This window comes from Corvus hawaiiensis, chromosome 6 (assembly GCF_020740725.1).
Source record: "Corvus hawaiiensis isolate bCorHaw1 chromosome 6, bCorHaw1.pri.cur, whole genome shotgun sequence".
NCBI classification, from domain to species: domain Eukaryota; kingdom Metazoa; phylum Chordata; class Aves; order Passeriformes; family Corvidae; genus Corvus; species Corvus hawaiiensis.
In genome coordinates, this window is record NC_063218.1 from 8,443,836 (window position 1) to 8,471,370 (window position 27,535).

The 27,535-nt window shown below is 55.9% G+C and overlaps 1 protein-coding gene across 2 annotated transcripts in view; it reads left to right on the plus strand.

Moving 5' to 3' along the window:
• LOC125326907 (neuroblast differentiation-associated protein AHNAK-like) overlaps positions 1-26,737 on the plus strand; it is a 69,404-nt gene extending 42,667 nt beyond the window's left edge. For both annotated transcript variants that reach the window (XM_048305542.1, XM_048305541.1), the window contains exon 7: positions 185-26,737. In XM_048305542.1, coding sequence (XP_048161499.1) covers positions 185-25,750 — 25,566 coding nt within the window. In that variant the 3' untranslated portion in view covers positions 25,751-26,737. The remainder of the gene's footprint in view (positions 1-184) is intronic.
• Positions 26,738-27,535: the final 798 nt, after the last annotated feature.

Below are 27,535 nucleotides of genomic sequence, written 5' to 3' on the forward strand. Positions count from 1 at the left end.
TGTTTCATGTAATTTCTGCCTCACATTACATACTTACATAATCTTCAGGAATTTTTTTATATAACAAGTAGATATGAGTAATAAAAAGAACGTTTTTCTACTTATTTTATAGTATGTTTTTTATTTTCAGTTGCACCTCTATTTAGGTTACTTCTAATCTTCTGACTACTATTTGTTCTTTTAGGAAAAAGAACTCAGTGAGAGCATTCCTGAAGAAACACTGCATGTTTCAGGAAAAGCCATTTCAGAAGAAGACAGGGAAACATTAATTGTAAGCCAAAGGGTAGGAAGAAGTAAGAGACCTAAAAAAGATCGATTATCATGGCCAAAATTTCAATCAATCAAAAATAAAAAGATATTGAGGCACAGAAGATCTCATAGTACATCAGATGCATATGAGCCTGCTACACAGGATATTTCCCCTACAAGCACAGACACAGAGTCTCAATTTCCACAAGAAGTCCATACCAAAGAGAAAAAAGGAAGCCAAAGGAAGCTGAAGTTCCCTAGCATTGGATTCAGAATGCACAGGTCCAAAACAGAACAACAAGAGAAGCAAAAAAAAGAAATAAAAACTACACTGATCTCTGGAAGAGAAAAAATACATAAAGATGATATAAGCCTGGAAAATCCTGAAATCTTAACTGTTGAATATACCACATCTCCTGTTTATGAAATAAAAACAGGGGAGGTACATGAAACATTAACAAAAGAGTTAAAAGATATGAAAAACGGCATTCCATCTCATGTAAAACAATACCCTGAAGTTGAAATAAGCATTAAAAAAGAAAAAGACAAAGAAGCAACATCAAAATTTAGTGTACCTGAAGTACCAGACATAACAACAGAGATACCAAAGCCCAGTTTAGAAATAGCTGATCTGAAAGTAAGCCCAACTAAAAAATCACCACAAGCCTCATCAAAATCCCGAAAAAAGAAACAGAAAGGATCAGCAGATAAAAAAGATGGAGAAAGTGGAATTAACATAGATGCGATGGGTCACACAGCTAAAGGATCTGTACAGGTAAAAGGCCTAGAAATAGGCACTGCTAAAGCAGAATTACAGACATCTGACACACTGGAAACAGGAGAAAAACAAGCAGAAGACGACACACAAAAACTAAATATTCAGAAAATAAATTTTGGAATTTCCATGCCCAAAAGAAAAGAGACAGAGACTGACACCACCAAAAAGGGAAGTGATGTTCCACAGTCAGTACCAGAAAAAAGAGCTGATATGACTTCAGAGGACAGCAGGAATTTCGATGTGAAAACTCATATGCCAGATGCAGAATCAGAAGTATCTACTTGGAAAATACAAATGCCATCATTCAAAATGGCCAAAACACCTAAAACTGACATGAAAATAACAAGAGAAGGAAGCAGAGAGGACACAGAAGATAGAGTAAAAAAAGAACAGGTGGAGGAAGATGGCATGCCCACAAATGACAAGGCCTTAAACATAGAAATTGGAATGAAGACAGGAGAAAAAGATACAGAGGGGAAAGAAAGCAAATTCAGATTGCCAAAGTTAAAATTCCCTACATTTACCTGGTCGACTACCAAGGAAGAAACAGACCAAACTGAAGGACAGATAACTGAAAGGGAAGGAAAAGAGCAAATATTAGAAAAAACAGGAGGACTTGAGGTATGTGGACCAACAGGAGAAATTAAGGTTCCAAGTGCTGAAACGGAAATAGAGATATCCAAAGGAAAACTAAATGAAAACAACATAAAACAAAAGCCAGAAGTCCAGTTGCCAAGTCCAAAAAAAATAATTATGAAACCTTCCCAAATGAAAACTAGTATTGAAGAAGCAAAAGGAAATATATTGATTTCAAAACCTGATACTGAAATACAGAAGAGTGATTTCAGTAAAAAATCAAAACAAAAAGAGGAAATGTCAGAAAATACACAATCTGATATCAAAGCTCCCAGGGTGGACATCAGCCTGCCCTCCGTCAACGTCACCCTTCCGGAGGCCAGCGTCGACCTGCAGGCGCCTCAGGCCGCCCTCGGCCTGGAAGGGGAAGTCAAAGCCCCAGAGAAGGAGGCCGCCAAGACCAAGGACAGCAAGTTCAAGATGCCCAAGTTCGGCATGCCTTCCTTTGGCTGGTCCAGCAGCAGAGAGGCCAAGGGCACTGTGGCCGCCGAGGTGGACGTCAGCCTCAAGGAGCCTCAAGTGACGGTGCCCTCGGGAGCCGCCGAAGTGGACGTGACCCTGCCCGAGGCCGAGATCCAAGTGCCCGGCGTGGAGGCGACCGTCGAGACGGCCGCCGTAGCAACAGAGGGTGAGAAAGGCCGATTCAAGATGCCCGACGTCAAGATGCCCAGCGTCAAGCTGCCCAAAGTCAAAGCTCCCCACGCCCAGGTCAGCCTGCCCAAGGCCGACGTCTCGCTGCCCAAAGGCCAGGAGGGCGAAGTCGCCCTGCAAGGCCCCGAGGCCGAAGCCAGCCTGGAGGTGGCCGCTGGAAAACCTGAGGGCGGCGGCATGAAAATACACATGCCCAAAGTCAAGGTGCCCAGCGTGGTCTTCTCCAAGCCCACCATCAAGGCTCCCAAACTGGATGCAGATGTCAGCCTCCCGCAGGCAGAGCTCAAGGCCGGCGACGCCGACGTCAGCATCGCGGCCCCCGACGTCAAGCTGCCCTCAGTCGAAGGCTCCCTTGAGCTCCAGGCGCCCGACACAGACCTCAAAGCCCCCTCCGCCGAAGGCAAGCTCGAGCTGGAAGGCGCGGGCCTCAAAGGCAAGCTCAAGATGCCCAAGTTCGACAAGCCCAAATTCGCAGTGTCCTCCCCCAAGGCCGAAGCGCCCACAGCTGAGGTCAGCCTGCCCAGTGCAGAGCTTGACCTCCCCTCCGTCACCGTGACAGCCGCAGGGGAGGGCCCCGCGCTGGGCTTCAAAGCCGACGTCCCTGGTGCCAAGACCGAAGGCGCCGGCTGGAAGCTGGAGAAGCCCTCCCTCAAAATGCCAAAAGCTGATATCAAAGCTCCCAAGGTGGACATCAGCCTGCCCTCCGTCGACGTCACCCTTCCGGAGGCCAGCGTCGACCTGCAGGCACCCGAGGCCTCCCTCGGCCTGGAAGGGGAAGTCAAAGTCCCAGAGAAGGAGGCCGCCAAGACCAAGGACAGCAAGTTCAAGATGCCCAAGTTCGGCATGCCTTCCTTTGGCTGGTCCAGCAGCAGAGAGGCCAAGGGCACTGTGGCTGCCGAGGTGGACGTCAGCCTCAAGGAGCCTCAAGTGACAGCGCCCTCAGGAGCCGCCGAAGTGGACGTGACCCTGCCCGAGGCCGAGATCCAAGTGCCCGGCGTGGAGGCAACCGTCGAGACGGGCGGCGTAGCAACAGAGGGTGAGAAAGGCCGATTCAAGATGCCCGACGTCAAGATGCCCAGCGTCAAGCTGCCCAAAGTCAAAGCTCCCCACGCCCAGGTCAGCCTGCCCAAGGCCGACGTCTCGCTGCCCAAAGGCCAGGAGGGCGAAGTCGCCCTGCAGGGCCCCGAGGCCGAAGCCAGCCTGGAGGTGGCCGCTGGAAAACCTGAGGGCGGCGGCATGAAAATACACATGCCCAAAGTCAAGGTGCCCAGCATGGTCTTCTCCAAGCCCACCATCAAGGCTCCCAAACTGGATGCAGATGTCAGCCTCCCGCAGGCAGAGCTCAAGGCCGGCGACGCCGACGTCAGCATCGCGGCCCCCGACGTCAAGCTGCCCTCCGTCGAAGGCTCCCTCGAGCTCCAGGCGCCCGACATAGACCTCAAAGCCCCCTCCGCCGAAGGCAAGCTCGAGCTGGAAGGCGCGGGCCTCAAAGGCACGCTCAAGATGCCCAAGTTCGACAAGCCCAAATTCGCAGTGTCCTCCCCCAAGGCTGAAGCACCCACAGCTGAGGTCAGCCTGCCCAGTGCAGAGCTCGACCTCCCCTCCGCCACCGTGACTGCCGCAGGGGAGGGCCCCGCGCTGGGCCTCAAAGCCGACGTCCCTGGTGCCAAGACCGAAGGCGCCGGCTGGAAGCTGGAGAAGCCCTCCCTCAAAATGCCAAAAGCTGATATCAAAGCTCCCAAGGTGGACATCAGCCTGCCCTCCGTCGACGTCACCCTTCCGGAGGCCAGCGTCGACCTGCAGGCACCCAAGGCCTCCCTTGGCCTGGAAGGGGAAGTCAAAGCCCCAGAGAAGGAGGCCGCCAAGACCAAGGACAGCAAGTTCAAGATGCCCAAGTTCGGCATGCCTTCCTTTAGCTGGTCCAGCAGCAGAGAGGCCAAGGGCACCGTGGCTGCCGAGGTGGACGTCAGCCTCAAGGAGCCTCAAGTGACGGCGCCCTCGGGAGCCGCCGAAGTGGACGTGACCCTGCCCGAGGCCGAGATCCAAGTGCCCGGCGTGGAGGCAACCATCGAGACGGCCGCCGTAGCAACAGAGGACGAGAAAGGCCGATTCAAGATGCCCGACGTCAAGATGCCCAGCGTCAAGCTGCCCAAAGTCAAAGCTCCCCACGCCCAGGTCAGCCTGCCCAAGGCCGATGTCTCGCTGCCCAAAGGCCAGGAGGGCGAAGTCGCCCTGCAGGGCCCCGAGGCCGAAGCCAGCCTGGAGGTGGCCGCTGGAAAACGTGAGGGCGGCGGCATGAAAATACACATGCCCAAAGTCAAGGTGCCCAGCGTGGTCTTCTCCAAGCCCACCATCAAGGCTCCCAAACTGGATGCAGATGTCAGCCTCCCGCAGGCAGAGCTCAAGGCCGGCGACGCCGACGTCAGCATCGCGGCCCCCGACGTCAAGCTGCCCTCCGTCGAAGGCTCCCTCGAGCTCCAGGCGCCCGACATAGACCTCAAAGCCCCCTCCACCGAAGGCAAGCTCGAGCTGGAAGGCACGGGCCTCAAAGGCAAGCTCAAGATGCCCAAGTTCGACAAGCCCAAATTCGCAGTGTCCTCCCCCAAGGCCGAAGCGCCCGCAGCTGAGGTCAGCCTGCCCAGTGCAGAGCTCGACCTCCCCTCCGCCACCGTGACTGCCACAGGGGAGGGCCCCGCACTGGGCTTCAAAGCCGACGTCCCTGGTGCCAAGACCGAAGGCGCCAGCTGGAAGCTGGAGAAGCCCTCCCTCAAAATGCCAAAAGCTGATATCAAAGCTCCCAAGGTGGACATCAGCCTGCCCTCCGTCGACGTCACCCTTCCGGAGGCCAGCGTCGACCTGCAGGCACCCGAGGCCTCCCTCGGCCTGGAAGGGGAAGTCAAAGTCCCAGAGAAGGAGGCCGCCAAGACCAAGGACAGCAAGTTCAAGATGCCCAAGTTCGGCATGCCTTCCTTTGGCTGGTCCAGCAGCAGAGAGGCCAAGGGCACTGTGCCCGCTGAGGTGGACGTCAGCCTCAAGGAGCCTCAAGTGACAGCGCCCTCAGGAGCCGCCGAAGTGGACGTGACCCTGCCCGAGGCCGAGATCCAAGTGCCCGGCGTGGAGGCGACCGTCGAGACAGGCGGCGTAGCAGCAGAGGGCGAGAAAGGCCGATTCAAGATGCCCGACGTCAAGATGCCCAGCGTCAAGCTGCCCAAAGTCAAAGCTCCCCACGCCCAGGTCAGCCTGCCCAAGGCTGACGTCTCGCTGCCCAAAGGCCAGGAGGGTGAAGTCGCCCTGCAGGGCCCCGAGGCCGAAGCCAGCCTGGAGGTGGCCGCTGGAAAACCTGAGGGCGGCGGCATGAAAATACACATGCCCAAAGTCAAGGTGCCCAGCGTGGTCTTCTCCAAGCCCACCATCAAGGCTCCCAAACTGGATGCAGATGTCAGCCTCCCGCAGGCAGAGCTCAAGGCCGGCGACGCCGACGTCAGCATCGCGGCCCCCGACGTCAAGCTGCCCTCCGTCGAAGGCTCCCTCGAGCTCCAGGCGCCCGACATAGACCTCAAAGCCCCCTCCACCGAAGGCAAGCTCGAGCTGGAAGGCGCGGGCCTCAAAGGCAAGCTCAAGATGCCCAAGTTCGACAAGCCCAAATTCGCAGTGTCCTCCCCCAAGGCCGAAGCGCCCGCAGCTGAGGTCAGCCTGCCCAGCGCAGAGCTCGACCTCCCCTCCGTCACTGTGACTGCCACAGGGGAGGGCCCCGCGCTGGGCCTCAAAGCCGACGTCCCTGGTGCCAAGACCGAAGGCGCCGGCTGGAAGCTGGAGAAGCCCTCCCTCAAAATGCCAAAAGCTGGTATCAAAGCTCCCAAGGTGGACATCAGCCTGCCCTCCGTCGACGTCACCCTTCCGGAGGCCAGCGTCGACCTGCAGGCACCCGAGGCCTCCCTCGGCCTGGAAGGGGAAGTCAAAGTCCCAGAGAAGGAGGCCGCCAAGACCAAGGACAGCAAGTTCAAGATGCCCAAGTTCGGCATGCCTTCCTTTGGCTGGTCCAGCAGCAGAGAGGCCAAGGGCACTGTGGCTGCCGAGGTGGACGTCAGCCTCAAGGAGCCTCAAGTGACAGCGCCCTCAGGAGCCGCCGAAGTGGACGTGACCCTGCCCGAGGCCGAGATCCAAGTGCCCGGCGTGGAGGCGACCGTCGAGACGGGCGGCGTAGCAACAGAGGGTGAGAAAGGCCGATTCAAGATGCCCGACGTCAAGATGCCCAGCGTCAAGCTGCCCAAAGTCAAAGCTCCCCACGCCCAGGTCAGCCTGCCCAAGGCCGACGTTTCGCTGCCCAAAGGCCAGGAGGGCGAAGTCGCCCTGCAGGGCCCCGAGGCCGAAGCCAGCCTGGAGGTGGCCGCTGGAAAACCTGAGGGCAGCGGCATGAAAATACACATGCCCAAAGTCAAGGTGCCCAGCGTGGTCTTCTCCAAGCCCACCATCAAGGCTCCCAAACTGGATGCAGATGTCAGCCTCCCGCAGGCAGAGCTCAAGGCCGGCGACGCCGACGTCAGCATCGCGGCCGCCGACATCAAGCTGCCCTCCGTCGAAGGCTCCCTCGAGCTCCAGGCGCCCGACATAGACCTCAAAGCCCCCTCCGCCGAAGGCAAGCTCGAGCTGGAAGGCGCGGGCCTCAAAGGCAAGCTCAAGATGCCCAAGTTCGACAAGCCCAAATTCGCAGTGTCCTCCCCCAAGGCTGAAGCACCCGCAGCTGAGGTCAGCCTGCCCAGTGCAGAGCTCGACCTCCCCTCCGCCACCGTGACTGCCGCAGGGGAGGGCCCCGCGCTGGGCTTCAAAGCCGACGTCCCTGGTGCCAAGACCGAAGGCGCCGGCTGGAAGCTGGAGAAGCCCTCCCTCAAAATGCCAAAAGCTGATATCAAAGCTCCCAAGGTGGACATCAGCCTGCCCTCCGTCGACGTCACCCTTCCGGAGGCCAGCGTCGACCTGCAGGCACCCGAGGCCTCCCTCGGCCTGGAAGGGGAAGTCAAAGTCCCAGAGAAGGAGGCCGCCAAGACCAAGGACAGCAAGTTCAAGATGCCCAAGTTCGGCATGCCTTCCTTTGGCTGGTCCAGCAGCAGAGAGGCCAAGGGCACTGTGGCTGCCGAGGTGGACGTCAGCCTCAAGGAGCCTCAAGTGACAGCGCCCTCAGGAGCCGCCGAAGTGGACGTGACCCTGCCCGAGGCCGAGATCCAAGTGCCCGGCGTGGAGGCGACCGTCGAGACAGGCGGCGTAGCAGCAGAGGGCGAGAAAGGCCGATTCAAGATGCCCGACGTCAAGATGCCCAGCGTCAAGCTGCCCAAAGTCAAAGCTCCCCACGCCCAGGTCAGCCTGCCCAAGGCTGACGTCTCGCTGCCCAAAGGCCAGGAGGGCGAAGTCGCCCTGCAGGGCCCCGAGGCCGAAGCCAGCCTGGAGGTGGCCGCTGGAAAACCTGAGGGCGGCGGCATGAAAATACACATGCCCAAAGTCAAGGTGCCCAGCGTGGTCTTCTCCAAGCCCACCATCAAGGCTCCCAAACTGGATGCAGATGTCAGCCTCCCGCAGGCAGAGCTCAAGGCCGGCGACGCCGACGTCAGCATCGCGGCCCCCGACGTCAAGCTGCCCTCCGTCGAAGGCTCCCTCGAGCTCCAGGCGCCCGACATAGACCTCAAAGCCCCCTCCGCCGAAGGCAAGCTCGAGCTGGAAGGCGCGGGCCTCAAAGGCAAGCTCAAGATGCCCAAGTTCGACAAGCCCAAATTCGCAGTGTCCTCCCCCAAGGCCGAAGCGCCCGCAGCTGAGGTCAGCCTGCCCAGTGCAGAGCTCGACCTCCCCTCCGCCACCGTGACTGCCGCAGGGGAGGGCCCCGCGCTGGGCTTCAAAGCCGACGTCCCTGGTGCCAAGACCGAAGGCGCCGGCTGGAAGCTGGAGAAGCCCTCCCTCAAAATGCCAAAAGCTGATATCAAAGCTCCCAAGGTGGACATCAGCCTGCCCTCCGTCGACGTCACCCTTCCGGAGGCCAGCGTCGACCTGCAGGCACCCGAGGCCTCCCTCGGCCTGGAAGGGGAAGTCAAAGTCCCAGAGAAGGAGGCCGCCAAGACCAAGGACAGCAAGTTCAAGATGCCCAAGTTCGGCATGCCTTCCTTTGGCTGGTCCAGCAGCAGAGAGGCCAAGGGCACTGTGCCCGCTGAGGTGGACGTCAGCCTCAAGGAGCCTCAAGTGACAGCGCCCTCAGGAGCCGCCGAAGTGGACGTGACCCTGCCCGAGGCCGAGATCCAAGTGCCCGGCGTGGAGGCGACCGTCGAGACAGGCGGCGTAGCAGCAGAGGGCGAGAAAGGCCGATTCAAGATGCCCGACGTCAAGATGCCCAGCGTCAAGCTGCCCAAAGTCAAAGCTCCCCACGCCCAGGTCAGCCTGCCCAAGGCTGACGTCTCGCTGCCCAAAGGCCAGGAGGGCGAAGTCGCCCTGCAGGGCCCCGAGGCCGAAGCCAGCCTGGAGGTGGCCGCTGGAAAACCTGAGGGCGGCGGCATGAAAATACACATGCCCAAAGTCAAGGTGCCCAGCGTGGTCTTCTCCAAGCCCACCATCAAGGCTCCCAAACTGGATGCAGATGTCAGCCTCCCGCAGGCAGAGCTCAAGGCCGGCGACGCCGACGTCAGCATCGCGGCCCCCGACGTCAAGCTGCCCTCCGTCGAAGGCTCCCTCGAGCTCCAGGTGCCCGACATAGACCTCAAAGCCCCCTCCGCCGAAGGCAAGCTCGAGCTGGAAGGCGCGGGCCTCAAAGGCAAGCTCAAGATGCCCAAGTTCGACAAGCCCAAATTCGCAGTGTCCTCCCCCAAGGCCGAAGCGCCCGCAGCTGAGGTCAGCCTGCCCAGTGCAGAGCTCGACCTCCCCTCCGCCACCGTGACTGCCGCAGGGGAGGGCCCCGCGCTGGGCTTCAAAGCCGACGTCCCTGGTGCCAAGACCGAAGGCGCCGGCTGGAAGCTGGAGAAGCCCTCCCTCAAAATGCCAAAAGCTGATATCAAAGCTCCCAAGGTGGACATCAGCCTGCCCTCCGTCGACGTCACCCTTCCGGAGGCCAGCGTCGACCTGCAGGCACCCGAGGCCTCCCTCGGCCTGGAAGGGGAAGTCAAAGCCCCAGAGAAGGAGGCCGCCAAGACCAAGGACAGCAAGTTCAAGATGCCCAAGTTCGGCATGCCTTCCTTTGGCTGGTCCAGCAGCAGAGAGGCCAAGGGCACTGTGGCCGCCGAGGTGGACGTCAGCCTCAAGGAGCCTCAAGTGACGGTGCCCTCGGGAGCCGCCGAAGTGGACGTGACCCTGCCCGAGGCCGAGATCCAAGTGCCCGGCGTGGAGGCGACCGTCGAGACAGGCGGCGTAGCAGCAGAGGGCGAGAAAGGCCGATTCAAGATGCCCGACGTCAAGATGCCCAGCGTCAAGCTGCCCAAAGTCAAAGCTCCCCACGCCCAGGTCAGCCTGCCCAAGGCTGACGTCTCGCTGCCCAAAGGCCAGGAGGGCGAAGTCGCCCTGCAGGGCCCCGAGGCCGAAGCCAGCCTGGAGGTGGCCGCTGGAAAACCTGAGGGCGGCGGCATGAAAATACACATGCCCAAAGTCAAGGTGCCCAGCGTGGTCTTCTCCAAGCCCACCATCAAGGCTCCCAAACTGGATGCAGATGTCAGCCTCCCGCAGGCAGAGCTCAAGGCCGGCGACGCCGACGTCAGCATCGCGGCCCCCGACGTCAAGCTGCCCTCCGTCGAAGGCTCCCTCGAGCTCCAGGCGCCCGACATAGACCTCAAAGCCCCCTCCGCCGAAGGCAAGCTCGAGCTGGAAGGCGCGGGCCTCAAAGGCAAGCTCAAGATGCCCAAGTTCGACAAGCCCAAATTCGCAGTGTCCTCCCCCAAGGCTGAAGCGCCCGCAGCTGAGGTCAGCCTGCCCAGCGCAGAGCTCGACCTCCCCTCCGCCACCGTGACTGCCGCAGGGGAGGGCCCCGCGCTGGGCTTCAAAGCCGATGTCCCTGGTGCCAAGACCGAAGGCGCCGGCTGGAAGCTGGAGAAGCCCTCCCTCAAAATGCCAAAAGCTGATATCAAAGCTCCTAAGGTGGACATCAGCCTGCCCTCCGTCGACGTCACCCTTCCGGAGGCCAGCGTCGACCTGCAGGCACCCGAGGCCTCCCTCGGCCTGGAAGGGGAAGTCAAAGTCCCAGAGAAGGAGGCCGCCAAGACCAAGGACAGCAAGTTCAAGATGCCCAAGTTCGGCATGCCTTCCTTTGGCTGGTCCAGCAGCAGAGAGGCCAAGGGCACTGTGGCTGCCGAGGTGGACGTCAGCCTCAAGGAGCCTCAAGTGACAGCGCCCTCAGGAGCCGCCGAAGTGGACGTGACCCTGCCCGAGGCCGAGATCCAAGTGCCCGGCGTGGAGGCGACCGTCGAGACAGGCGGCGTAGCAGCAGAGGGCGAGAAAGGCCGATTCAAGATGCCCGACGTCAAGATGCCCAGCGTCAAGCTGCCCAAAGTCAAAGCTCCCCACGCCCAGGTCAGCCTGCCCAAGGCTGACGTCTCGCTGCCCAAAGGCCAGGAGGGCGAAGTCGCCCTGCAGGGCCCCGAGGCCGAAGCCAGCCTGGAGGTGGCCGCTGGAAAACCTGAGGGCGGCGGCATGAAAATACACATGCCCAAAGTCAAGGTGCCCAGCGTGGTCTTCTCCAAGCCCACCATCAAGGCTCCCAAACTGGATGCAGATGTCAGCCTCCCGCAGGCAGAGCTCAAGGCCGGCGACGCCGACGTCAGCATCGCGGCCCCCGACGTCAAGCTGCCCTCCGTCGAAGGCTCCCTCGAGCTCCAGGCGCCCGACATAGACCTCAAAGCCCCCTCCGCCGAAGGCAAGCTCGAGCTGGAAGGCGCGGGCCTCAAAGGCAAGCTCAAGATGCCCAAGTTCGACAAGCCCAAATTCGCAGTGTCCTCCCCCAAGGCCGAAGCGCCCGCAGCTGAGGTCAGCCTGCCCAGTGCAGAGCTCGACCTCCCCTCCGCCACCGTGACTGCCGCAGGGGAGGGCCCCGCGCTGGGCTTCAAAGCCGACGTCCCTGGTGCCAAGACCGAAGGCGCCGGCTGGAAGCTGGAGAAGCCCTCCCTCAAAATGCCAAAAGCTGATATCAAAGCTCCCAAGGTGGACATCAGCCTGCCCTCCGTCGACGTCACCCTTCCGGAGGCCAGCGTCGACCTGCAGGCACCCGAGGCCTCCCTCGGCCTGGAAGGGGAAGTCAAAGTCCCAGAGAAGGAGGCCGCCAAGACCAAGGACAGCAAGTTCAAGATGCCCAAGTTCGGCATGCCTTCCTTTGGCTGGTCCAGCAGCAGAGAGGCCAAGGGCACTGTGGCTGCCGAGGTGGACGTCAGCCTCAAGGAGCCTCAAGTGACAGCGCCCTCAGGAGCCGCCGAAGTGGACGTGACCCTGCCCGAGGCCGAGATCCAAGTGCCCGGCGTGGAGGCGACCGTCGAGACGGGCGGCGTAGCAACAGAGGGTGAGAAAGGCCGATTCAAGATGCCCGACGTCAAGATGCCCAGCGTCAAGCTGCCCAAAGTCAAAGCTCCCCACGCCCAGGTCAGCCTGCCCAAGGCCGACGTTTCGCTGCCCAAAGGCCAGGAGGGCGAAGTCGCCCTGCAGGGCCCCGAGGCCGAAGCCAGCCTGGAGGTGGCCGCTGGAAAACCTGAGGGCGGCGGCATGAAAATACACATGCCCAAAGTCAAGGTGCCCAGCGTGGTCTTCTCCAAGCCCACCATCAAGGCTCCCAAACTGGATGCAGATGTCAGCCTCCCGCAGGCAGAGCTCAAGGCCGGCGACGCCGACGTCAGCATCGCGGCCCCCGACATCAAGCTGCCCTCCGTCGAAGGCTCCCTCGAGCTCCAGGCGCCCGACATAGACCTCAAAGCCCCCTCCGCCGAAGGCAAGCTCGAGCTGGAAGGCGCGGGCCTCAAAGGCAAGCTCAAGATGCCCAAGTTCGACAAGCCCAAATTCGCAGTGTCCTCCCCCAAGGCTGAAGCGCCTGCAGCTGAGGTCAGCCTGCCCAGTGCAGAGCTCGACCTCCCCTCCGCCACCGTGACTGCCGCAGGGGAGGGCCCCGCGCTGGGCTTCAAAGCCGACGTCCCTGGTGCCAAGACCGAAGGCGCCGGCTGGAAGCTGGAGAAGCCCTCCCTCAAAATGCCAAAAGCTGATATCAAAGCTCCCAAGGTGGACATCAGCCTGCCCTCCGTCGACGTCACCCTTCCGGAGGCCAGCGTCGACCTGCAGGCACCCGAGGCCTCCCTCGGCCTGGAAGGGGAAGTCAAAGTCCCAGAGAAGGAGGCCGCCAAGACCAAGGACAGCAAGTTCAAGATGCCCAAGTTCGGCATGCCTTCCTTTGGCTGGTCCAGCAGCAGAGAGGCCAAGGGCACTGTGCCCGCTGAGGTGGACGTCAGCCTCAAGGAGCCTCAAGTGACAGCGCCCTCAGGAGCCGCCGAAGTGGACGTGACCCTGCCCGAGGCCGAGATCCAAGTGCCCGGCGTGGAGGCGACCGTCGAGACAGGCGGCGTAGCAGCAGAGGGCGAGAAAGGCCGATTCAAGATGCCCGACGTCAAGATGCCCAGCGTCAAGCTGCCCAAAGTCAAAGCTCCCCACGCCCAGGTCAGCCTGCCCAAGGCTGACGTCTCGCTGCCCAAAGGCCAGGAGGGCGAAGTCGCCCTGCAGGGCCCCGAGGCCGAAGCCAGCCTGGAGGTGGCCGCTGGAAAACCTGAGGGCGGCGGCATGAAAATACACATGCCCAAAGTCAAGGTGCCCAGCGTGGTCTTCTCCAAGCCCACCATCAAGGCTCCCAAACTGGATGCAGATGTCAGCCTCCCGCAGGCAGAGCTCAAGGCCGGCGACGCCGACGTCAGCATCGCGGCCCCCGACGTCAAGCTGCCCTCCGTCGAAGGCTCCCTCGAGCTCCAGGCGCCCGACATAGACCTCAAAGCCCCCTCCGCCGAAGGCAAGCTCGAGCTGGAAGGCGCGGGCCTCAAAGGCAAGCTCAAGATGCCCAAGTTCGACAAGCCCAAATTCGCAGTGTCCTCCCCCAAGGCCGAAGCGCCCGCAGCTGAGGTCAGCCTGCCCAGTGCAGAGCTCGACCTCCCCTCCGCCACCGTGACTGCCGCAGGGGAGGGCCCCGCGCTGGGCTTCAAAGCCGACGTCCCTGGTGCCAAGACCGAAGGCGCCGGCTGGAAGCTGGAGAAGCCCTCCCTCAAAATGCCAAAAGCTGATATCAAAGCTCCCAAGGTGGACATCAGCCTGCCCTCCGTCGACGTCACCCTTCCGGAGGCCAGCGTCGACCTGCAGGCACCCGAGGCCTCCCTCGGCCTGGAAGGGGAAGTCAAAGCCCCAGAGAAGGAGGCCGCCAAGACCAAGGACAGCAAGTTCAAGATGCCCAAGTTCGGCATGCCTTCCTTTGGCTGGTCCAGCAGCAGAGAGGCCAAGGGCACTGTGGCCGCCGAGGTGGACGTCAGCCTCAAGGAGCCTCAAGTGACGGTGCCCTCGGGAGCCGCCGAAGTGGACGTGACCCTGCCCGAGGCCGAGATCCAAGTGCCCGGCGTGGAGGCGACCGTCGAGACAGGCAGCGTAGCAGCAGAGGGTGAGAAAGGCCGATTCAAGATGCCCGACGTCAAGATGCCCAGCGTCAAGCTGCCCAAAGTCAAAGCTCCCCACGCCCAGGTCAGCCTGCCCAAGGCTGACGTCTCGCTGCCCAAAGGCCAGGAGGGCGAAGTCGCCCTGCAGGGCCCCGAGGCCGAAGCCAGCCTGGAGGTGGCCGCTGGAAAACCTGAGGGCGGCGGCATGAAAATACACATGCCCAAAGTCAAGGTGCCCAGCGTGGTCTTCTCCAAGCCCACCATCAAGGCTCCCAAACTGGATGCAGATGTCAGCCTCCCGCAGGCAGAGCTCAAGGCCGGCGACGCCGACGTCAGCATCGCGGCCCCCGACGTCAAGCTGCCCTCCGTCGAAGGCTCCCTCGAGCTCCAGGCGCCCGACATAGACCTCAAAGCCCCCTCCGCCGAAGGCAAGCTCGAGCTGGAAGGCGCGGGCCTCAAAGGCAAGCTCAAGATGCCCAAGTTCGACAAGCCCAAATTCGCAGTGTCCTCCCCCAAGGCTGAAGCGCCCGCAGCTGAGGTCAGCCTGCCCAGCGCAGAGCTCGACCTCCCCTCCGCCACCGTGACTGCCGCAGGGGAGGGCCCCGCGCTGGGCTTCAAAGCCGACGTCCCTGGTGCCAAGACCGAAGGCGCCGGCTGGAAGCTGGAGAAGCCCTCCCTCAAAATGCCAAAAGCTGATATCAAAGCTCCCAAGGTGGACATCAGCCTGCCCTCCGTCGACGTCACCCTTCCGGAGGCCAGCGTCGACCTGCAGGCACCCGAGGCCTCCCTCGGCCTGGAAGGGGAAGTCAAAGTCCCAGAGAAGGAGGCCGCCAAGACCAAGGACAGCAAGTTCAAGATGCCCAAGTTCGGCATGCCTTCCTTTGGCTGGTCCAGCAGCAGAGAGGCCAAGGGCACTGTGGCTGCCGAGGTGGACGTCAGCCTCAAGGAGCCTCAAGTGACAGCGCCCTCAGGAGCCGCCGAAGTGGACGTGACCCTGCCCGAAGCCGAGATCCAAGTGCCCGGCGTGGAGGCAACCGTCGAGACGGGTGGCGTAGCAACAGAGGGTGAGAAAGGCCGATTCAAGATGCCCGATGTCAAGATGCCCAGCGTCAAGCTGCCCAAAGTCAAAGCTCCCCACGCCCAGGTCAGCCTGCCCAAGGCCGACGTTTCGCTGCCCAAAGGCCAGGAGGGCGAAGTCGCCCTGCAGGGCCCCGAGGCCGAAGCCAGCCTGGAGGTGGCCGCTGGAAAACCTGAGGGCGGCGGCATGAAAATACACATGCCCAAAGTCAAGGTGCCCAGCGTGGTCTTCTCCAAGCCCACCATCAAGGCTCCCAAACTGGATGCAGATGTCAGCCTCCCGCAGGCAGAGCTCAAGGCCGGCGACGCCGACGTCAGCATCGCGGCCCCCGACGTCAAGCTGCCCTCCGTCGAAGGCTCCCTCGAGCTCCAGGTGCCCGACATAGACCTCAAAGCCCCCTCCGCCGAAGGCAAGCTCGAGCTGGAAGGCGCGGGCCTCAAAGGCAAGCTCAAGATGCCCAAGTTCGACAAGCCCAAATTCGCAGTGTCCTCCCCCAAGGCCGAAGCGCCCGCAGCTGAGGTCAGCCTGCCCAGTGCAGAGCTCGACCTCCCCTCCGCCACCGTGACTGCCACAGGGGAGGGCCCCGCGCTGGGCCTCAAAGCCGACGTCCCTGGTGCCAAGACCGAAGGCGCCGGCTGGAAGCTGGAGAAGCCCTCCCTCAAAATGCCAAAAGCTGATATCAAAGCTCCCAAGGTGGACATCAGCCTGCCCTCCGTCGACGTCACCCTTCCGGAGGCCAGCGTCGACCTGCAGGCACCCGAGGCCTCTCTCGGCCTGGAAGGGGAAGTCAAAGCCCCAGAGAAGGAGGCCGCCAAGACCAAGGACAGCAAGTTCAAGATGCCCAAGTTCGGCATGCCTTCCTTTGGCTGGTCCAGCAGCAGAGAGGCCAAGGGCACTGTGGCTGCCGAGGTGGACGTCAGCCTCAAGGAGCCTCAAGTGACAGCGCCCTCAGGAGCCGCCGAAGTGGACGTGACCCTGCCCGAGGCCGAGATCCAAGTGCCCGGCGTGGAGGCGACCGTCGAGACGGGCAGCGTAGCAACAGAGGGTGAGAAAGGCCGATTCAAGATGCCCGACGTCAAGATGCCCAGCGTCAAGCTGCCCAAAGTCAAAGCTCCCCACGCCCAGGTCAGCCTGCCCAAGGCTGACGTCTCGCTGCCCAAAGGCCAGGAGGGCGAAGTCGCCCTGCAGGGCCCCGAGGCCGAAGCCAGCCTGGAGGTGGCCGCTGGAAAACCTGAGGGCGGCGGCATGAAAATACACATGCCCAAAGTCAAGGTGCCCAGCGTGGTCTTCTCCAAGCCCACCATCAAGGCTCCCAAACTGGATGCAGATGTCAGCCTCCCGCAGGCAGAGCTCAAGGCCGGCGACGCCGACGTCAGCATCGCGGCCCCCGACGTCAAGCTGCCCTCCGTCGAAGGCTCCCTCGAGCTCCAGGCGCCCGACATAGACCTCAAAGCCCCCTCCACCGAAGGCAAGCTCGAGCTGGAAGGCGCGGGCCTCAAAGGCAAGCTCAAGATGCCCAAGTTCGACAAGCCCAAATTCGCAGTGTCCTCCCCCAAGGCCGAAGCGCCCGCAGCTGAGGTCAGCCTGCCCAGCGCAGAGCTCGACCTCCCCTCCGTCACCGTGACTGCCACAGGGGAGGGCCCCGCGCTGGGCCTCAAAGCCGACGTCCCTGGTGCCAAGACCGAAGGCGCCGGCTGGAAGCTGGAGAAGCCCTCCCTCAAAATGCCAAAAGCTGATATCAAAGCTCCCAAGGTGGACATCAGCCTGCCCTCCGTCGACGTCACCCTTCCGGAGGCCAGCGTCGACCTGCAGGCACCCGAGGCCTCCCTCGGCCTGGAAGGGGAAGTCAAAGTCCCAGAGAAGGAGGCCGCCAAGACCAAGGACAGCAAGTTCAAGATGCCCAAGTTCGGCATGCCTTCCTTTGGCTGGTCCAGCAGCAGAGAGGCCAAGGGCACTGTGGCTGCCGAGGTGGACGTCAGCCTCAAGGAGCCTCAAGTGACAGCGCCCTCAGGAGCCGCCGAAGTGGACGTGACCCTGCCCGAGGCCGAGATCCAAGTGCCCGGCGTGGAGGCGACCGTCGAGACGGGCAGCGTAGCAACAGAGGGTGAGAAAGGCCGATTCAAGATGCCCGACGTCAAGATGCCCAGCGTCAAGCTGCCCAAAGTCAAAGCTCCCCACGCCCAGGTCAGCCTGCCCAAGGCTGACGTCTCGCTGCCCAAAGGCCAGGAGGGCGAAGTCGCCCTGCAGGGCCCCGAGGCCGAAGCCAGCCTGGAGGTGGCCGCTGGAAAACCTGAGGGCGGCGGCATGAAAATACACATGCCCAAAGTCAAGGTGCCCAGCGTGGTCTTCTCCAAGCCCACCATCAAGGCTCCCAAACTGGATGCAGATGTCAGCCTCCCGCAGGCAGAGCTCAAGGCCGGCGACGCCGACGTCAGCATCGCGGCCCCCGACGTCAAGCTGCCCTCCGTCGAAGGCTCCCTCGAGCTCCAGGCGCCCGACATAGACCTCAAAGCCCCCTCCACCGAAGGCAAGCTCGAGCTGGAAGGCGCGGGCCTCAAAGGCAAGCTCAAGATGCCCAAGTTCGACAAGCCCAAATTCGCAGTGTCCTCCCCCAAGTCCGAAGCGCCCGCAGCTGAGGTCAGCCTGCCCAGCGCAGAGCTCGACCTCCCCTCCGTCACCGTGACTGCCACAGGGGAGGGCCCCGCGCTGGGCCTCAAAGCCGACGTCCCTGGTGCCAAGACCGAAGGCGCCGGCTGGAAGCTGGAGAAGCCCTCCCTCAAAATGCCAAAAGCTGATATCAAAGCTCCCAAGGTGGACATCAGCCTGCCCTCCGTCGACGTCACCCTTCCGGAGGCCAGCGTCGACCTGCAGGCACCCGAGGCCTCCCTCGGCCTGGAAGGGGAAGTCAAAGTCCCAGAGAAGGAGGCCGCCAAGACCAAGGACAGCAAGTTCAAGATGCCCAAGTTCGGCATGCCTTCCTTTGGCTGGTCCAGCAGCAGAGAGGCCAAGGGCACTGTGGCTGCCGAGGTGGACGTCAGCCTCAAGGAGCCTCAAGTGACAGCGCCCTCAGGAGCCGCCGAAGTGGACGTGACCCTGCCCGAGGCCGAGATCCAAGTGCCCGGCGTGGAGGCAACCGTCGAGACGGGTGGCGTAGCAACAGAGGGTGAGAAAGGCCGATTCAAGATGCCCGACGTCAAGATGCCCAGCGTCAAGCTGCCCAAAGTCAAAGCTCCCCACGCCCAGGTCAGCCTGCCCAAGGCCGACGTCTCGCTGCCCAAAGGCCAGGAGGGCGAAGTCGCCCTGCAGGGCCCCGAGGCCGAAGCCAGCCTGGAGGTGGCCGCTGGAAAACCTGAGGGCAGCGGCATGAAAATACACATGCCCAAAGTCAAGGTGCCCAGCATGGTCTTCTCCAAGCCCACCATCAAGGCTCCCAAACTGGATGCAGATGTCAGCCTCCCGCAGGCAGAGCTCAAGGCCGGCGACGCCGACGTCAGCATCGCGGCCCCCGACGTCAAGCTGCCCTCCGTCGAAGGCTCCCTCGAGCTCCAGGCGCCCGACATAGACCTCAAAGCCCCCTCCGCCGAAGGCAAGCTCGAGCTGGAAGGCGCGGGCCTCAAAGGCAAGCTCAAGATGCCCAAGTTCGACAAGCCCAAATTCGCAGTGTCCTCCCCCAAGGCCGAAGCGCCCGCAGCTGAGGTCAGCCTGCCCAGTGCAGAGCTCGACCTCCCCTCCGCCACCGTGACTGCCACAGGGGAGGGCCCCGTGCTGGGCCTCAAAGCCGACGTCCCTGGTGCCAAGACCGAAGGCGCCGGCTGGAAGCTGGAGAAGCCCTCCCTCAAAATGCCAAAAGCTGATATCAAAGCTCCCAAGGTGGACATCAGCCTGCCCTCCGTCGACGTCACCCTTCCGGAGGCCAGCGTCGACCTGCAGGCACCCGAGGCCTCTCTCGGCCTGGAAGGGGAAGTCAAAGCCCCAGAGAAGGAGGCCGCCAAGACCAAGGACAGCAAGTTCAAGATGCCCAAGTTCGGCATGCCTTCCTTTGGCTGGTCCAGCAGCAGAGAGGCCAAGGGCACTGTGGCTGCCGAGGTGGACGTCAGCCTCAAGGAGCCTCAAGTGACAGCGTCCTCAGGAGCCGCCGAAGTGGACGTGACCCTGCCCGAGGCCGAGATCCAAGTGCCCGGCGTGGAGGCGACCGTCGAGACGGGCGGCGTAGCAACAGAGGGTGAGAAAGGCCGATTCAAGATGCCCGACGTCAAGATGCCCAGCGTCAAGCTGCCCAAAGTCAAAGCTCCCCACGCCCAGGTCAGCCTGCCCAAGGCCGACGTCTCGCTGCCCAAAGGCCAGGAGGGCGAAGTCGCCCTGCAGGGCCCCGAGGCCGAAGCCAGCCTGGAGGTGGCCGCTGGAAAACCTGAGGGCGGCGGCATGAAAATACACGTGCCCAAAGTCAAGGTGCCCAGCGTGGTCTTCTCCAAGCCCACCATCAAGGCTCCCAAACTGGATGCAGATGTCAGCCTCCCGCAGGCAGAGCTCAAGGCCGGCGACGCCGACGTCAGCATCGCGGCCCCCGACGTCAAGCTGCCCTCCGTCGAAGGCTCCCTCGAGCTCCAGGCGCCCGACATAGACCTCAAAGCCCCCTCCGCCGAAGGCAAGCTCGAGCTGGAAGGCGCGGGCCTCAAAGGCAAGCTCAAGATGCCCAAGTTCGACAAGCCCAAATTCGCAGTGTCCTCCCCCAAGGCCGAAGCGCCCGCAGCTGAGGTCAGCCTGCCCAGCGCAGAGCTCGACCTCCCCTCCGTCACCGTGACTGCCACAGGGGAGGGCCCCGTGCTGGGCCTCAAAGCCGACGTCCCTGGTGCCAAGACCGAAGGCGCCGGCTGGAAGCTGGAGAAGCCCTCCCTCAAAATGCCAAAAGCTGATATCAAAGCTCCCAAGGTGGACATCAGCCTGCCCTCCGTCGACGTCACCCTTCCGGAGGCCAGCGTCGACCTGCAGGCACCCGAGGCCTCCCTCGGCCTGGAAGGGGAAGTCAAAGTCCCAGAGAAGGAGGCCGCCAAGACCAAGGACAGCAAGTTCAAGATGCCCAAGTTCGGCATGCCTTCCTTTGGCTGGTCCAGCAGCAGAGAGGCCAAGGGCACTGTGGCTGCCGAGGTGGATGTCAGCCTCAAGGAGCCTCAAGTGACGGTGCCCTCGGGAGCTGCTGAATTGGATATGACCTCTCCTGAATCTGAGGTCCAAGCGTCCACTTTTGACATTCCCCTAGATTCTTCCTCCAGTAAAGAGGATGAAATGGGCAAATCTAGAAGCTCTTTATTTAGAATGCCTAAAATTTCTCTGTCTAAAAGTTTCAAACCTGATATAGAAAACCAATCTGGAGTTGATCTTACCGTTTCAGAAACTCTTTGTTATTCTTCAACAGAGGACACTTCACTTCCTTCAGAGAGTGTTGGATCTAAACCTTTTTCTGACATTAAGGGTGATAGTGTCTCTAAAAGTACCAAATTCAGAGTTCCTAGCATTGGTTTCTCTAAAGCTGAAGTGAGTTCATCTAAAATTGATGTGGAGTCCTCATTACATAAAGGGGATATTACTCTTACTAAATACCAAATTAATCTAACAGAATCTCAATCAAAAATAGCATCTCCTGTTGATGAAAATCTTTCGGATTTTGAAATTTTAAGTGAAGATGGTTCTGAGGAGCAAGGAGGTCCAAAGCTAGAAGGTAAAACAACATCTGCTGAAATATCTTTGGTTGACACAGAGATCACAGTTAAAATTCCTAAATTCCGAAAACCTAAATTCAGAATTCGATCTAAGGGAAAAGCATCTGAAAGTGACATTGTTTCCAACATGGAATCTGAAATTTCCAAGGGAAGGATAACATCTGATATGACTGATCCTGATATTGAAAAACCAGCTCAAATCTCTGATGCCCAACTTGGTGTAAAGTTGCATAAGCCTTCACTTGAAGTTGTTCTGGATGCACCAACAATGGATCCAAATTTCTCACCAATGGAGGTTACCTTGCCAAAATTAGAAGCAGAAATCCATGGCTCAGATTTAGAGTGCAAGGCAGAGCAGGAAGTAGTTTCAGGAGAGAAGAGTACTGAGGAGAAGGAAAACAAATTTAAATCATCAAAATTCAAACTACCTTCATTTCGGTGGTCACCAAAGAAAGAAGCTATTGCTCCTTCTCACATTGAGGAACATCTGGAAGGACCCACTTTGTCTACTTTATCTGGAGACACAGGATCTGAATTAACTTTTCTTACTCCTGAGAATCAATACCTCCATGCAGAATTTGATACAGCAGAAAAAGATGGTGAAAAGGTCAAAACCAAGAAGTCCCAATTTACCATGCCAAAGATCTCATTCCCTAAAACTAAGGGTCAGAAAGTCCAAGTCTCTCTGCCCATCCTGGAAACTGATGTTTCTGGACCCAAACAAGAAAAAGAAGTTGTTTCTGTTCAGAAATCTGAGAAAGGGAGTAGTGGAGAAGGGGCAGGACTGGGCATAAAAGTTCCAAAAGTTACAGTCCCAACTTTGGAATTTTCCAAACCAGAAGCCAAAGCTCCCAAAATAGAGATGGATATTAGCATGCCTACAGGTGAGGTCACACTTCCTACCTGTGAAGAAGATGGGTTTACACTGAAATCAGCTGCTGCTGATGCCAGCCTCTCCACCTCAGATATTAGGATGATAACTGAAGGTTCGCTTGAGGTGAAGAGTCCTGACAAAAGTGTTGAAAGAACATCAAGTGAAATTGCTGTGGGTGATGTAGAGATAAAAGCTGAAGGTTCTGAAGTGAAAACAAAAATGTCTAAATTCCAAATGCCAAAGGTAGGAATTACACTTTCTAAAGGGAAAGGGTCAGAAAAGGATGTTGGTCAATCTAAATCAGAAATCAAGGTTCCCCAACTAAAAGCAACAGTAGAAATATCTGACATTGCTGTTGAAGCACCAAACTTGGAGGTGGAATGTGGCACTGGAACAGAGACTTACAGCCCTGAAGTCAAAATGACCAAAACTGACAGTAAGGCATCAGAGGTTGATGCTCACCTCCCATCAGCTGACATTTCTATTCCAAAAACAGATAGTGATATTCAGGATTCAGATGCAGCAGTAAAAATCAAGGGGGAAATAAAGCAAGATGGAGATGGAGAGGAGAAAGAAGGACATTTCAAAATGCCAAAATTCAAACTTCCATCCTTCAGTTGGTCACCAAAGAAGGAAGCAAGTGTTAAATCAGATTCTGGAGCAGATTTGGAAGACCAAAAGCTTGCTGTCATGTCAAGCAGAATAGACACAGAAATGAAAGGAACTGCAACTGATGATCATGGTAGTGGGCCAGACCTTGATCTGGAAATATCTGCAGGAAAAGCTGAACAAAAAAGTCCAATTAAAAAGCCTCAATTTGTCATGCCTAAAATTTCACTCTCCAAGATCAAGGTTCCAAAATCTCAGTCTCGTTCACCAAAAGTTGAAGCTGATGCTCATCTTCCTAAAACAGAAATAGAGGGCGATGATTCAATTAAGATACCTGATATAGAAAAAAGTCATCCTGAATGGACCATGGAAGGGGCACAAATAAGCATAAAACTGGCTGACACTAAAGTCCACACTCCGGAGTTTTCCAGAATAGAAACTGAAGCCTCTAAAACTGAAATGACAGTCAGCTCAGCAAAGATTGATGCTTCTTTGACTCCCTCAGAGGGGAGTTTTCAACAGCTTGACTTAAGTTCTACCAATGAATATAGCATTCAAAAAACAGGTATTAAGCTCCCCAAAGGAGAAGCTTCAGTTAATTTGAAGAGCCCTGATATATTAACAGAAAGCTCATCAGTTGTGGATGGAAGACAAGTGAAATTGGAAGGTCCTGAAGGGAAGATTAAAATGCCCAAATTCCAGAAGCCGAAGTTTGGAATCTCCCTAATAAAAGGGAAAGGCCCAGAGACAGAGATCAGCTCTCCAACTATAGAAGCTGAGCTACCCCAGCTAAAAACGACAAATGAAATTGCTGACATTGCTGTGGGAGTTCCACAGTCAGAACCTACACCTGATATGGCAGATCCTGGACTAGTTGATGATAAGATAAAAACACCCCAAACTCTGATGGGTGGCATTGAAGATACAAAGGTAGACATAAGCACCCAGTCAGTGTCTAAACCAAAGACAGAGGGAGTTAGTGAGAGTTTTGAGGAAAAGGAAATCAAATTAAAAGAACATGAAATAAAAGCTGGAGAAGTTCAGACTGAAGAACATCAGGGATGGTTCAAAATGCCAAAATTCAGAATACCTGCATTTGGCAGGTCATCCTTAAAGGAAAAAAAAAGTGATGCTGATATTGAAAAAAATATGGGAAAAGCTCAGGAAACTATTCCTTCTGCAAAAATACAAACTGAAACAAGTATTCCTGAAAGTACCTTCTCATTACCACATGCAGTTGCTGAAATTACTATTGGAAAAGAGGGGATTCAAAAATTAGCAGATTCTGTGAAGAGTTCTGATGTTAGCTTGCCAAAGATGGAAGGAGATATTTCATTATCCACAGAAAGAACAGATAGTAGAGTGAATATTCCAAAAACTGAAACTTACGAAGACGTAGTTAAGTGCAGTGCTGAAGGACATACTTCAGATATCACAGTGTCTGCAGCAGAGTTGTCTAAATCACACGCAAGTGCTTCAGAAACTGACAAACACAAGAGTTCAACAAATAGGTTTCCTACATGTACTCTGACTTTTCCAGAGCATAAAGGCAAATCACAGGACATAGAAGTCCCAAAGGTAGAAAGTTCCATGAAATTAGAGACATCAGGATTAGGAGGCAAACCATCATCAACTGAAATTACTCTGGATGAAACACAGAAGAAAACACATGTCAGTCTTCCAAAGGAAGAGCTAGATATTCAAAATAAAGAGGCAGCAAGTAAAAAGGGAAAGATAAAGGGTGAGGTGAAAATCATAGGAAAAGACTGTGAAGAAAGTCAATTAAAGAGGACTTCGTTTACTACAAAAGGATCAGAAGATGGTACTTATGTTACTGCTAAGCTGGAAGATCTAAAGGTAGAAGTCCCGACAGTGAAGACAGATGTTAAAATTACTAGAGTAGAACCTGAAATGAAATTTCAAGTGAAAAGTGTTGAAAAGGATGTGTCTGCAGGAGTGGAAGTGCAAGTAGAAGACAGAGCAGAAACGAGTAAAATTAAAGCATACAAGTTTAAGATTCCAAAGTTTGGAATGTTGCATTCAGAAATCAAGGGGTTTGAAGATGACACCAATTTTCCAAAGTCAGAAGCTGATTCAGCACCTAAAAGTGGAATAGGCACAGCAGAAATGCAGTTAAGAAAACCAGAAGGATCTATTGGCCTGAAAAGTCCAGCTCAAGATCATACGGAAGCATCTGCCAGAGTAACAGGGGAAACAATGGACCAAACACAAGGTGTCCCAGAAGTAAGTGTAAGAATTCCCAAACTAAAAATACCAAGATTCACTTTCAGAACTCTCCCAATTGAAGCTGATGTTTTACTGTCAAAAGTGGAAACAGATCCAAAGGGCTGTAGTACTGACATTGAAGTAGTGCAACTGCAAGCAAGCTCTGCTATCCCCAAAGAAACACCAGGAGCTCTAGAGGGGGGTATTCAAAAAGCAAAAAGCAAAATTGTTACGCTGACTGAACCTGACATTAAAACAGCACAAATGACAGCTACCATAGAGTCCTCACTCTCAAGTGCAGGGCAAGACATTCATTGGTCTCATATAGAGGGCCAAGAAGTAAGTGAGAAAGTAGAACCTGAACATGTTGCTATTGAAAGGTGTGAGATTTACACTACTGAAATACTGAAAGAATCAGAGATTCTGTCATCAGAGGTCAAAACTGCTACTTTGGGATTCTCATTGCTCAAGACGAAGTTGCCTGAATCACACAGTGATTTAGAAGTGCTGGTCCAGCAGCCATCTCCGCCAGGGGGTTTGTCAGTGAGAAAACCTACAGGTGCTGGTGAAAGCCTCGGAGTGGCAGCACAGAGAACTGCCAGTGCTGAGCTTAAACTATCTGACAAACCACACCATGAGTCTGAAGAATCTAGAGGAAAAGTAAGTTTGACAAAGTTAAAAACATCTGCTGCTGAAGTAAAGTGTTCCAGTAAACTTGAAGAGAGTTTTCCTGAAAAATCACCAGAGGGAGTAACAGCAGCTCCTCTCTCTAAAGATGAAGATGTAGTTGAAGCAGTGGAAGGTGAAGAAAAAGACATAACCAATGAGAAAGAAAAGATTGATAGTAAAAGATCTCCTGGAAGATTCAAATTTTGGCTTCCAAGTATTGGCTTTTCATCTTCTGGGGATGAAACAAGCACAGATGCAAAACCAGAAATAAAAAAATCAGTTCCAGAAGATGTGAAACCTGCTGACACATCAGATGATTCCTCTAAGCAGGCTGAAAAAGCTGGATGGTTTAGACTTCCCAAATTTGGTTTCACATCTCCTTCCAAAAAGGCTAAGTCAGTTGACAAAGAAGAGGTGGGTCATAAAGAGGGGAGCCTCTCAGATGAAGACAGCCCAACAGATAAACCAGATGTGTTTTTTGATGCGCAAGAAAGCTTATCACCTAAAGAAATAGGAGAGGGTGAAAAAGCTGAAATTGATGGGGCCTCATCTATTGTGACATCTTCAGCAAGAACTGAACTAATCTTGTTGGAGGAAGAAAAAGATAGTAAATCTAATATTGTTGGAGATAAAACCAAATGAAGTTGTATTTTCTCAATCCTCAATGAAAACAGAATCATCCATATGTACAGAAGAGAATGTTTTCTTAATTTTCTGCTAACTGAAAATTAAACCCCAAAGCTGGTTTCATGAAAACTTGAACAGAATTCACCATATATAAATTTTCAATTACATAGATGTACTAGATTGTACACTAATAAAAATAGTGATTTCTCCAAATCTACCCCAAAGGCAACAATTATGACAGGCACAGAGGAGCCCATGAGTCTGTGAGCAAAGTCTGAGTAGATACCTGAACCATGAAAGTAAATCATTGAAAGCCTCAAGGACAGCAAAAGACTTGTTAAATAGGCTTCTCAAAACACACCAGTTATATTTAGATTACAGATTATTTCTAGAACGGGTTATAAACTAGTACTATGAGAACTATACTTACCTGTTTAGATTTTGGACTTTTTTGATCTACTTTGCTTTGTTATTAAAATGTTTTTCTTTATTTCAGCTAAGGTAGTATGTATATTCCACAAACATTCTAAAATACAAAATAAGAATTAAATACTAGTGTAGAGAGACTAATGCTTTGCCTCTTCCTCTCCTCTCATTTTTTTATTATTGTGGTGGGTCATAGTTAGCCTTACAATAATTAAAAAAAAAAAAACAGCAAAAACCAACAGATTAATTCCAAGACCAAAAAACATGTAACTAAATCATGTTTGTAAGATACCAGAATAAAACATGCTTACAAAGAATATTATTCAAATGTGGATAAATAAATTTTAATGTATATACTTATGGGATAGTTTAATGCTTTGAATGATCTGCCACACTGGTGGAATTGCTTCAGAGATTTTCTGGGAAAGGAGGTGTATATAATTATTTGCTTCTTTGTTTATATTAATGCTTCTCTCAAGTGCACAGTGAAAACCAGAGTGCATATGTGACAGCCTTCACATGTACCATTAAAACACTCTGTATTCTCAATTCACAATAAACTCACCATACGAATAATAACTTGAGTAGTGTGAGTTACTGACATTTCTGATTCTGAAAATGCCAGCTTAAATTTGCAGAAGTTTGCATGTACTTCATTGTCTGCTGAGGTGGATGATTAATGACAGCACAGTTCCAAAATATAGGGGTAATGGAGACTTTTCACTCATTACAATCCCAAACCGAATCATAGAATATGTTGAGTTGGAAGGGACCTGTCAGGATCCTTGAATCCCGCTCCCAGCTCTGCATAGGACACCCCAAGACTCACACCATGTGCCTGAGAGCACTGTCCAAAGGCTTTTTGAACTCTGTCAGACTTGGGGCTGTGACCACTACCCTGGGGAGCCTATTCCAGTGCTCAAACACCCTTTAGGTGAGAAACCTTTTCCTAACATACATCCTAAACCCCTCATGACTCAGCTCCAGCCATTTCCTCAGGTCCTGACACTGGCCATGAGAGTGAAGAAATTGGTACCTTCCCCTCCATTGGCCCTCATGAGGGAGTTGAAGATCCCAGTGAGCTCTGCCCTCAGTCTCCTCCAGGCTAAACAGACCAAGTGACCTCACCCACTCCTCATATAGCTTCCCATCCAGACCCTTCACCATCCTTGTGGCCTCCTTTGGATGCTCTCTAAAGTCTTTTATTGTGGCATCCAAAACTGCTCACAGGACTCCAGGTGAGGCTGCCCCAGTGCAGAGCAGAGCAGAACAATCCCCTCAAATACAAAAACATTTTCCCAGGGGACTTTACTCACTAGTTCCCTGAGCAACCTGAAGTCAGCTCTCCTCCTGTCTAGAACTGAAGTTTTGCTG